This window comes from Buteo buteo, chromosome 13 (assembly GCF_964188355.1).
Source record: "Buteo buteo chromosome 13, bButBut1.hap1.1, whole genome shotgun sequence".
NCBI lineage: Eukaryota > Metazoa > Chordata > Aves > Accipitriformes > Accipitridae > Buteo > Buteo buteo.
The window spans coordinates 27,350,343-27,363,220 of record NC_134183.1 but is presented as its reverse complement, the minus strand read 5'-3'; the positions used below and the strand labels follow the sequence as shown (position 1 = coordinate 27,363,220).

At 38.4% G+C, this 12,878-nt stretch overlaps 1 protein-coding gene across 1 annotated transcript in view; it reads right to left on the bottom strand.

Moving 5' to 3' along the window:
* Positions 1 to 12,878, bottom strand: part of FBN1 (fibrillin 1) — a 159,233-nt gene that overhangs the window by 51,287 nt on the left and 95,068 nt on the right. Inside the window, exons 22-30 of the mRNA XM_075045230.1 lie at positions 12,127 to 12,177; positions 9,397 to 9,522; positions 8,335 to 8,559; positions 6,330 to 6,455; positions 6,109 to 6,237; positions 5,474 to 5,599; positions 5,212 to 5,337; positions 4,177 to 4,299; positions 382 to 507 (exon numbers count right to left, since the gene is read on the bottom strand). Coding sequence (XP_074901331.1) covers positions 382 to 507; positions 4,177 to 4,299; positions 5,212 to 5,337; positions 5,474 to 5,599; positions 6,109 to 6,237; positions 6,330 to 6,455; positions 8,335 to 8,559; positions 9,397 to 9,522; positions 12,127 to 12,177 — 1,158 coding nt within the window. The remainder of the gene's footprint in view (positions 1 to 381; positions 508 to 4,176; positions 4,300 to 5,211; positions 5,338 to 5,473; positions 5,600 to 6,108; positions 6,238 to 6,329; positions 6,456 to 8,334; positions 8,560 to 9,396; positions 9,523 to 12,126; positions 12,178 to 12,878) is intronic.

Sequence of the window (12,878 nt, the reverse complement as noted above, 5' to 3'; positions counted from 1 at the left end):
TAGTTTTGTCTTAGAGACAAGTTTAAATTAGCACTGGTGATTTATCTTGCTAGAAATTTTCCATGGCGTCATCCACCAGCACTTCCTTTCTGCAAGCACTCTCCCATCTGAGCGCATAAAAGCCTCACTAGAAGAGGACCCAAAGATACAATGCTATAGATCACCATGTTTGCATCCCAATCTACAGGGATATACAGAGATTACATCTACCTTTGATAAACATAGCTTGTGCAATGGGGCTGGTCCTGTGGCCAGGTGGCCAAAATTAGGGCATAAGAGCAATACTCTTTAAATATCATTGTCTGCCTCCCTGGAAATAGTGCCTTAACAAATAATTTTTCCTTATTTAATGCATATTGGAATGTATGTACTTTCACTTACCTATGCAAGTCTTCATGTCCTCAGATGCCATGAATCCATCATAGCAAAGACACCTGTATTCTCCTGGGATGTTTGTACACTGGCCTCCATCACAGATGTTAGGATTGTCTTCACACTCATCAATATCTACAGGGAAAAATCAGATTAAAATACACTACCTTTCTGCAATGCAACTAACAATAATCATGGCAAGCAAACATTTTAATGCTCTGATAAACATGACAAATCCTTGCAAATAACTGAATGGTACATTGCAAAATTGTCCTGATGATTAGGCTCCTCATCCCCAGCTAAAGTCAGTTGGCAAACATTCCTCTCAGACTCCAACGGGAACAGGAACCAACTTTGTAGGTAAAAAAGTCATTGATAGGAAAAAAAAAACCCAAACAAAACAGAACCTTTGTCACACCACATGGCCACATAAAATTGGAGATTCTTGGATACAATCCATCATTGTTGAAGTCAATGGAAGCTCTGAAGTCAAATTCAGTGACAAAAATATCAGACTTTACAGAGCTTAAAAAAGCCATCGTACATGCACAATACCTCTACAGGTCTCAAGGGTGGTGACAAATTGGAAACACAGAGTCAAACTCACAATGAGAATAATTACAGTACATACATTTATTTCACTATGAGATTTTATGTGGTTTTTTAGCATTTCAGCTGACTGGCCAGGCCTGCCACATAGTTTACATCCTCTAGCATCTAAGTTGTTTTCTCAGTTCACGAAACTGGCCATCACTGATCGGGGCCAAGCTGCAGAAGCAGACACTTTATTAGGTTAATGCAGCCATGCTAAGATCTGAAATCTTTCAGAGTCCCTGAGGTTATACTAGTGTTCCTTGTAAAAATCCTCAGAATCTCCCTGTGTCAGCACCAACATAGACGAGCAAGAGCAAAAATCAGAAATTCTGCCCAGTGATACCTTGGGAAAAAAATCGGCACAAAAAGGGCAAGATTCAGGAACCCCCTCCAGGAGAAAGGGTATAATTCATTACCAGACCATTCTATTGTGGATTGCAGTAATTATGCAGCTACAGAAAATGAACTCACTTTAACTTAAAATATTATGTTCATTATTCTTCCATATTTCTAGTAGCTAGTGCTTGTGTGGATACACAACTTCTGCAAGGAGGAAGGCTGACCAGTTCCTGTTCATCTTAACAAGCAAATAATGTTGGCACGGACATTAGCTTGAAAATGTTAATTTGGAACGGAATTTGAATTAACATGCAAAATTAAGTTCTAGAAATGGGGATAATAATGACAGAAATAAAGAACTTTATTTACTAACCTGTCACTGTACTAATTTCACAGTTGGGGGAAAATCAGCTGACAAAGAACCTGTTGTTTCTCCTAACTGAGCTGATTATTTATGCATAACCTCACCAATTCAAACCTGACCTACTACTGAACTGAACGGCATTCTTACCAGCTCAATTATCAAGAAATATATTCTGTAATGGCTTCCAGCTTTGTGTGATGTTAAAGATAGGACATGTTCACACAGAGAGCAAACTAAAATGTAAAATAGGTTTTTCACACACTCAGGTCACAGTGCTGCTATATCTTGTATCATGCACAAACATCTAACACAGTAAAACCAGACACTCGGTGCAATGAGTAGAAAATGTCACAAAATACACTTTTTCTTATTTTTCACTCAGTTTGGGCAGAGGCAAAATTTCAGCATATGGATTTTGAATATTTACCAGATGCTTATATATGTAATTAACATCTCTTCAAGAGAAGGCAGCAGCATTTCTAGGTAGGTGAATGTGACCCCTTACATCTCTGGATATTTTCTTAGGTAGAGTTTGACTTGACATCCAAAGGTGTCTGGTATTTCTGCTATTTAAACCTTTTTATGTGTTCACTATTGCATTCAAGTCTGTCTTAGGAGGAGAGTATGAAAATGAATAGCTAACAGCTATTACTGGTTGGCCTATGAATGAAATTCTGTTTTTCAGAGTCAAGGCTGGATATGAATATGCAAAAATTCACAGCTAAGATCAGATGCTTTTTTATTCCTCACCCAGGTAAGATCTGACTACAAACTTCTGACATGTTTATGGTCAAGTTAATGCGTGGACAAAAACACTGAGAATCCACGCCCTCCCCACAGCAAAGGCAACTGCTTCCTCCCTTTTTCATTTTGACACGGGAAAGATGATAGTTCTCTATTTCAAAGGTTTTAGTTTAATATACAGGAAGGTGCTCTAAATGATCCGCTCTGTTTTTGGGTTTAGAGATGTCTTTGGGTGGCTAAGGGCAAGCAGCAGTAAAGCACAGAACTGTTTCTAGCCAGTAGACTTGAGATCCCTAGACTGGCCAAGTATACGCAGTCAAGCCAAGAACATGAAAACAGAAAAGTGGATCAGAAACTCCTGCTCCCCCCAACTCCCCCTTTCCCTCTCATGTCCTTCTAATCCAGTCACTTGGGTTTAGATTTTGGCTGAGGCACAATTTTGATTAACTGGTTTTATTTTTGCATTGAACAAGTGCCCCAAACACCAATGTTTGGGCAAGTTTTTGTGCAAACTTGCCTAACTTGACCTAAAGGAAACTATTTCTAATCTAAATATTTTAGGTTTTGAAATACTTAATTTCAGGGTCAGTCAAATTTGAACTTTTTCGAATTGATTTCTTTGAACAAGGGTTCAATGTTTGCTGAAGATTGGCTACTTCACATCTTTCTGACAGTGTAAACTACAATGGGAGGGAAAACTACATTTAACTATGCTTTAAGGCTCTTTTACCCTTTGGAATGGTAGCGAGCGGCCTCAATTGAGACCCTGATCAGAGGTCTATAAATATTTACAAATTCTAAATGTGAGCTCTCGCTTTTAATTCAGTATAGAAATTCTCCATTTGTTCAACTACAAAGGCAATTCTATTCCAAAGGATTAACCCTGTTATATTTCTCATCCTCTTTAAGGAGGTCTCGGATGAAATTGGCAAACAGCTGGCAAATATTCACATGCTGCAGCGGGCCAGTCGCTGTGCAGCAAGAAGTAAGAGAACAGTAGGGTAGAATTATCTTTACAGTAACCTATGTGGAAATCCTCAAGTACAATTCACTTACTGGGATTATGACTCCCAGACTCCCAAAGGAGAACAACTAGCCATTACAGAACTCTGAAAATTTTCTCATAAACCCTGTTTAAGAGTGCAAGAGAGCTGTTTCCTAAGAAAGATTCACACTACTCACATTTCAGTTTGTCTGAAAGTCATTCAGTTTTGAAGTAATGCAGCATACTTGCATTTGACTAAACAAAGAATTTAAAATATGAATTTTCTTGCTTGCTTAAAAGCAGATACTGTACAACCACAGAACAGGGCAATCAGCTCCTTTTCTAGCATTTCTGTCTATTCTCTCTCCAACATAACCATACAGTACACATGCAGAGCATTTTGGCTTCTGTTCATGATGATTCTTTCCATTGACTTTAACACATTTTGGATTTGGATTTAATATAGTACCTTAAAGGAGAAAATTCATCTCCCACTGAAAAAAATTACAGCTTTTTGTTATAAAACTCAGAATCAACTTGTACACTTTCTGAAATTATGAAGAAACAATTCCCTTCAAAGCAATTCAGTCTACAGTTGTCCAATTCTGATACTTTGAAGATGTTTACTTTAGAAAAAAGAACTTAATTTTCCATGCATTAATTACTTCTTTTTTTTCCAGTATATTTGTTACAATAGCTTTAATCTTAAAAAGAAGATCCATTTTTAAACTGTTGAAATAAACCCTTCCAGTGGAAAAGTTCCCCAAACCTCCCTTACCAGTGCATGTCCTGTGGTCTGGCATGAGTGCAAAGCCTTGTTTACAGCTACATTCATAGCTGCCCTCTGAGTTTGTACAGAAGTTCTCACAGCCACCATTCATTATACTGCACTCATCAATATCTAAAAAGGAGAAAATTACAGTTAAAACCCACAATACTTTTTACTTTAAAGCACATTTCAAGGACACACTTTGAGTCAGCTTCCCAGAACAGCATCAATCCAGAATCTACACTTGATATCTGCACACTCCTTGAACATTCGAGTGTTTGCAAGTATAGGCATTGGGATGGATGTCAGGCAAACCAAGGAGGAAAAGAGATGATATTACCTGACTGCATATACAAATACCTCTGCAGTTCTCTTTCTACATATAAAAATACCACTGTTGGGTTACCACAGCATCATGAGGGCAACAAAGTTTTTGTAAGGATCAAGGGAAAAACTTATCTACTAGGCAGAATTAAAGCCAGTGGATTTTTCATGTATTTCCATGGCACAATAAAATGTAGGCATATAAAAGAGTGCACAATATGTGATTTAAGGAAATCACAATATGTGATTTAACATGGCTTTAAGGAAATACTTACTGGAAAGGCCCTATATTTGTGACAATTCCAGACCAAATTAGGAAAAATTCAATTGAACCACATTTTACTCCATGGTCTGTCAGGATCGCTGATTTTTAATAAAACATAGAACTCAAGATTTAACAAGCTATATTCCCTCTTAATGATAAAAGTCTGAAGTCTTAGGCCATTTAAAATAGTATGCTATTTTATGCATCATTATTGATTTACTAGAGAAAACAATTTATTACACAGTTAACTGTAGCACTGCCATAATTTCATTCATTCCTCACAATAACAGATGTGCACATTTTCTTCTTTTGTTTTCTTTCTTCTGTTTTGACAGACTGTACTAGATTTTTGAATCACAGTTAAAAATGTCTTTATACAACTACTAAAAATGAATCAATTATTTGTGTTTTATCTTCCCTATTCGCTAGAGATCCCATGTAGATTTTGTCCTTACCAACACAGTACAACTTGTCAGGTGTGGACTGATATCCAGGGTCACAAGCACACTGATACTTTCCAATCAGGTTGACACAATGTCCATTTCGGCACAGGCTGGTGCTTAGGTCACATTCGTTTATGTCTGTTGCAAAAGAAAGAGAGGAATGCGTTTTAGATCTGAATGAAAATGATACTAAAGCAAACATTGTAAATGCATTTGCAGCACAAGAGCGGTATAAAAAGCTATGCACAATATTGATTTTGCCTGCATGTCTTACCTATACATGCAGAGATATTTGGTGATATCTGATGGCCTGGAGGACAATCACACCGAAAACTTCCCTCTGTGTTGATGCAAGTGCCACCTCGGCAGAGAAGGGGATTGCGCTGACACTCGTCGATGTCTGTGGCGAGAAGGCAAGGAACATCACTGCAGGGGCCAGCACTGCCACAGCAGCAGTCCATCCCTCCCCATAGTCTGCTACCCATCACAGCACCGTCTGCCTAGATTGGTTCTGGAGCCTTTCCTACACTTAGTCATCCCTTACACCTCAGTGCAGTTAAAAAAAAATAAAATAAATTTGAAAAAAACTTCTAAATTTTAATCTACACTAACCTCAAAGTTCAGGATGGTATCCCACTTAGCAAGACAGGGATTGTGGGGATAAATTTAACATCCTACAATCCTGAACCTTGCTCATTTATGCTTTGGCATCCTGCAGAAGCTGCGAATTCACATTTGGGGTGGAAATCAAGTTAAAGTGAGCTTTAATAAGACTCACAAAATGAGATGGACCTAAACCTAGGTGCAATCAAACCTTCAAGAAAATACAAAATAAACAAAAAATAAACCATGTATAGCATACTAGCACATAGCATACTAATGCACATCTACAGTCTATAAAAAACATACCCATGCAGTTTTTCATCATCATAAATCCACTTTCGTAACCTTCAAAACATTCACATTCAAAGTCTCCAGGAGTATTGACACAGATGCCTTGGCCACAAAGATCGGGAGAGATGCGGCATTCATCAATATCTGTAACACAAAACACATTCACAGTATTTTCAAAGGAATTCAGTTTTTCCTTTTCAAATCAAAGTTATGAGAGATACATCCATGCAGTTTACCTGTGCAATTCCTCTCTTCAGAATCAAGGGCAAATCCACTGTCACATCTACACTTAAAACTGCCAATGGTATTTCTGCATTTTCCATGGGTACAAAGACTGGGGACCATTTTACATTCATTGATATCTAAAAATGAAACAGTAAGGACATATGATGTTATCACTTCATATAAGAAGAGTGCACAAAAGAACAATGCCAACTTCAGGCTCATCCTCCCTCATGGTAATGACCCCTCCTTTTGGGAAAATTGTAGACCACACTACATAAACTGGTACTGACTTCCACCTAACCAACAATATAGGCACTCTGCACTGGAATTGCCAAGAGCACTTTCTGCCACAAAATGTTATTAGTCTCCCCTTTGTCCTGCAGGATCTGATCTGCAGCTCACCGAAGTCAACAGTAAGATTTCAGTGGACAGAGGATCAAACCTACAAAGGCAAAGGGAGCTTTCAAAAGAACCACTCTGTCTTCTGGTTTCTGAGAAAAAAATGTGACTTCTATGAGTCACAGAAAACATAGCAAGCATAAATAAAAGCGCATGTCACATTTCTTTATGAATAATTAATGGCTTAGTAACTGTTTATAAAACTAAGGCTGAAACTAACAACAGCAATTGTCATTCATATATATTTTCCCCTCCTTTCAGACTTCAGAATGTTTAGGTTTTGGGTAACTGGCTTTCTTTATAAACATATTCACATTCATTTGTGCTTCTGACATCGTCCAGCTTAACCCCACTGGTAACCCCTGAAAGACAGCTTTCAGCACATGCTGCTAGGGTGTCACTGTGTGATTCCCATTTAATGCTGGAAGTTTACCAACAACAGTCATAACAAGACTTGGTTTACAGTAAATTAAATTCTGCTGATTTGAGCTATCATACTGGAAACATTTTTCCCTACTTCTCCAAGTAGCTCCACAAGAAATTCCCAAAATTATTCACCCTCCCTTGCCTGCTCCACAGTAGAATTAGATGTTATTGCACCCTGCACAGGTAAAAAGGATTGCTCATTCAAAGCTGACTGCTCAGTTTGTTCCAGTTCTTGTAGCATGAGGTGCCAGGTTTTCAAAGCTATTCCATCAGCCAGAGATGCCATTAGATGCAACACAGGAGGCAAAGTCAGGCACAGTTTAACCTTTCTAGTTGTCCTGGTTTCAGCTGGGAGGGAGTTAATTGTCTTTCTAGTAGCTGGGATATAGTGTTATGTTTTGGATTTCATATGAGAATAATGTTGATAATGCACTGATGTTTTCAGTTGTTGCTAAGTAACGTTTAGTCTAAAGTCAAGGATTTTTCAGCTTCTCATGCCCAGCTACCAAGAAGGCTGGAGGGGTACAAGAAGTTGAGAGGGGACGCAGCCAGGATACCTGACCCAATCTGGTCAAAGGAATATTCCATATCATATGACTTCATGCCTAGTATATAAACTGGGGGGAGTTGGCTGGGGATGGTGGATTGCTGCTCAGGAACTAACTGGGTATCAGTTGGCAAGTGGTGAGCCATTGCACTGTGCATCACTTGTTTTGTATATTCCAATACTTTTATTATTATTATTGTCATATTATTATTATCATTATTATTTTCTTCCTTTCTGTCCTATTAAACTGCCTTTATCTCAACCCACGAGTTTTACTCCACCACCCCCACCCCCCCCGATTCCCTCCCCCATCCCACTGGGTGGGGGGCAAGTGACTGAGTGGCTGCGCGGTGCTTAGTTGCTGGCTGAGGTTAAACCATGACACTAGTAGAGACACAAATTTAATGTTTTGAAGCTGCAATATTATATGGTATTTAATGGTCTGTGATACCGACTGAATTATCTTGTGTTTTATTCTGGCCTTAATTTCCATGAAATCAAATTGGATTTTCAAATGTGCCTTAAGGTGAGTGAAGTGTCCGACTATGACTGAAATCTTCAAATCCACAGGAATTCTCTGAAGAAAGAGTAAAAGGAAAAGCCAGGAGGATTTTCTGGCAATGAACCACAAATGAATCACACACCTTTAGAGAAAGGTTTCCCAGTTATCTCTATCTTCGTAGAGAACCCGGATCCTCTTGGACAAAGAGCTTCAAATTCAGGTGATCCCTTCAGAGGGCACTCCTCACACTCAAAGCCCCATGCTGCCCCCACTGAACAGCAGCAAGCATCCATTCGGTGTCGGCCTGGTATTTGTGAGGTGCATTGCTCATCCTCATGCTGCAGGTAGCAACTCTCCAAGCGAATGTCTGTTGGGCAATTGAACAATATGTTGAGAGAGAAAGAGACAATTTAGTTCACTGCAGAGGAAACCTTTTCCAGAACCTCTTCACTGGACAGTTTGCTCCATGTTTCTGTGGACTGGGAGGAGTGTACCAAGCACGCTGCATAATTTCTAACAGCAAAATATTAATGCTAAACTCAGAAATTAAGAGCTGAAGTAAGTTTAAAGCACCATTCTGAAAAATGGTGCTCAACATTTGAAGTAAATTTTGGATCAGAAGAGAATTTTAAGCATTCCAGCTTACCATGCCTATACAAGGCCTTTTAATTACTCTAAGCTATGCCTTGTTCTGAGACAAACCTTAGGCATTTACTGTCATAAAGGGACAAAGGTGCTTTGGATGGACAGCATACAAAACTTTGATATTCTGTTGCACTCTCCATTAAGGTGTGCGGTGTGGCTAGGGACACCACATCCCTCCTCAGACGCCCAAGTCCCAGCCCACAATGGTGTCCCATCCCGTCCCCACCCCTCCTCTTCTAACCTTGGTGATTTCAGTGGGGCTGCGGATGAAATGTTCCAAGAGCACAGATGATCTGTAGGAACATGTCAGATGAACAATCTGGAACTAAATCAATGCTATTCACCAGCTAGCAGATGGTGATGGGCTTTAGCTACTACCATTGGAATCTCTTCATATTCCAGTTGAACTAAGTTCATGTTCCTGATTGATTCCATTTGAAAATTACTTATGGGGACAAAAATAATTTTCCTTACTTGTAAGAAAACATGCAGCGCAAACATTGCTCACCACATAGATTTGCTCTTTCCTAGTAGACCTGTAAATGGAATTAATACCTACCAAGACATGTCCGTCCAGAAGCATCTAAAGTCATTCCACTGGGGCACTGGCAAACAAACGATCCCAAGGTATTGACACACTGCCCATTTGTACAGACTCCAGGAAAGACCTCACATTCATTTACATCTATTTCCAAACAAAACGTGAATAAAAGTAATCACTAGTGTGCTAAACATGAACAAATCAGAAAAAATATGAACATTCTAATGTTTGGTTTTTAGGATAAAATACAAAATCACAGCAGTTTATGTGGCCTGACAAAATCCCGAATATTTAGGTTTTCCTATGCAAGTCAGCCAGAACAATCACAGAAACCCTCTGATGAGTAGAAATAATACACGTTACTGTCTGCCATTCCTACATATACTGAAATCAAACTCAAAAGTAACAAAAAAGGGAGGGGCATTTAAAAATTATATCAATTTTCATACTCACTGTGGGCCAGATTTTTGAAGCAAATGCACAAAGAAAAACAAAGGTAAGTGCATAATGAGATTATGCATTATTCCAATGAGATTAAGTTATGTTGTATTTTTTATGTTTTTTAAAAATTTTTGTATTTTTAATGATTGAGTCATATCAGGCACACCTTTGCATGTCTGGAAACTACACCACCATTTGAAATCTGGCCCTATGACCTTGTCAGCAATTAGTAACTTTATATAGATTAAAATAAACTCCTTATGACTGCACACACAGTTTAACTTCATTAAGTAAAGATTATATTTCTACATTTAGGTGACAAATTTAGCACTTTTGGGTAAGGCTAATTTGATTAACTGTGTTAGCTTGGCCTGAGCATAAATAAATGTTTAGTAATCTAAGTGTGGGGTCCTCCCACCGGTGTCCTTTGTGAAAAGCATATGCTTCATAACTGCCTTTAGGAATAAGCCTCTAGCATTAAATATGGCCCAAGATGAAGCATGACAGTTTTTAAGACAGGAGATGATAAGAACAAGAAATGAGAAAAGAATGACTCTGATAACCTATAGCTGAACACTCATGTATAGAGTAATCAAGAAGTGGATAGGTTGGACTCGCTAGGCCTCCAGACAAAACTCCTCGCATGAACACACTCTGCAGCTCTCAAACCGCATGGAGCAGGGTGGAGGATAAATGTGGGGGGAACATCAGTGGCCCCTGAGCTTGAACAGATATTATAAATAAAAGGTCCATATTGACTGGAAGGCAGGAATTAAAGCCAGTGGACTATTAGAAACCACTGAAACACAGTTCATGGCCTGTGAACAATATTCCAGCTGACAACTCCAGGGCTCAGCTGTAAACCAGAGGAACACTGCCAATTTAGTTTGCTTATTTTCTTGCACAAGGTCCATCGCTCAATTTACATGGGCTGTGTATGGGAGAACTGAGTATCACCTTTTGGGAACTAAACTTACTCCCTTGTCCTGTCTCTCACTTGCCAGTAAATTTCCTAGAGATGTTCCCCTATCATGAAAAATGCTTATGTTGGTTGAAACCCAAAAATGGCTTCAGTAAGTTAAAAGCAGAGGAAACTACTCTGCAAGATCTGGGGCTATCCAGGTCCCATTGAAATGAGAAGATTAAAGCATGTAATAGATGTAATCTGAAATGCTGGTAAAGGAAATGCTGAAAACAGTTATGTCTACATCTTGGATGGATAAACTTTCCATCCCAGCAGTGTTGAAAATGTTCTAAGACTTTCCTTGTGAAGAGAGATAGGTGGGGCCACTTTTTTTTCCCTCCTTTTCTTTCACTTACACACTCCAGAAAGTGTTGCTGAGGTCAGATAAGTTATGTACAGTGGGTCTGCAGCACAGACGTGCCAAGGTATTCAGTCATCATTTGGAAAGCAAAGAATATGTGTGAGGGTGTTCCTTTTTTTGTTGTTGTTTTTGTTTTATTTTATTTTTTGTTAAGGGGAAAAAACAATGTTTCTTTATGGAAGCTACATATGGGAGTAATTTTTTAAAAATATTTTAACTGCAGTGTCATGTCAGATGTTGTCAGTCAGGATGACCCACAGCAGTTTGAGACTCTCTGAGCTTCTGCATATTATGGAAATATGCAGTACTTTTTCCAGGGGTTCAAATCAATTCAAATGAAGATGAAATAGGGTGGGACCTTAAATTCTCACAGAATAGTATAGCGTCATCTCATACCAAGCAAAAAGCTACACATTCAAAAAATCTTTAACCTTTTCTTTAACCAAAGCTTAACTGTGTCCTGACGCTTTTTTTTTTTTTTTTTTAAAGACAATGAAACTATGCTTTGGAACATGTCAGATTTCATATAATGTTGCATGGAAGAAAGCTGAAGTTAAGAAAAAAACCCAACCAAACAAAAACTTTTCATGTGAAATGGAGTCTTCAAACATTCTTTTTCTAAAGCATAGTAATGCCTTGTCATACCACTGTATCAATAATGCCATGTTTTATAACATATATAAGATGCATACTTTGCCCAAATGCGTTACTCAGTTAACAATATTTGAAGAGAGAGAACCATCTCCTTATACTGGTAGACACTATATTTGCAAGTGTGTACTTTGAGATAAACTGTGAGTATGTAGGAAAGTTAAACAAACTGAAACCAAATTCATCCCTGACATAACTCTAATGAAGTCAGTGGAACTACACGAGGTAAGAATTTGGCATAGTGTTCCTCTATGCTAAATTAACCACTTAAATCAAAACACTGGCATTTTTTCATTCAAGCTCTGATTCATGTTAAGGCAACAATAAATACCTTCACACAATGTTCCTCTTATTCTTGAATATCCCTTTTGACATATTGGGTCTGTAAAACAAACAAAAGTGAACTTTTAGAATGCTACAGTCCAAAACTCACCATTAACTTATTGTGCAAAACTGATCATGTGAAATATTATCTAGAGTTTACTGCTATGAGAAGTCTGAGTGCTTAGACAGTATCTCAGTATTTTCTGAAATAATAAAGAGATAAGATGGGGCAACTACATAAACTCTATATAGAGCGTCAGCCATTATCCTCTTTTGCTTCCCATGTGTTTTAGCTAGCTAACCCCAAAGTGGTTGTATGATTCCTGCTTCATTCATATAAATTTAATTCATTTAACTTGATCACAGCACATTACAGCCCTATTTACCACACATGGATGAGGAAGAATTCTGTTAAGATATACAGGATGAATTTAACTAAAGATTGGAGCAAACTAGCAGCTTTCAGTATATAGAAATAACAACCCCCACACATTTCTGCATTCATCAGCTCATCCCTGAGTTCCCAGCTCATCCCACAGTTCAGTCTAATTATCAAGTGAATATGCAGAGACTTCAACCCATTTCCTGATCAACCATATAATTCTCTAGGTCATCAGTTAATCTACAGAGTATAATAACAAGGGCTACTCCCTGTCCTCCCTCCATTACCACACCAAAGATCCATTTGTTGCAAACATTTTCTTGGGAGCTCTGGGGAACATGCATCTATTGCTACATCATTAGGACTTCTAGATCACT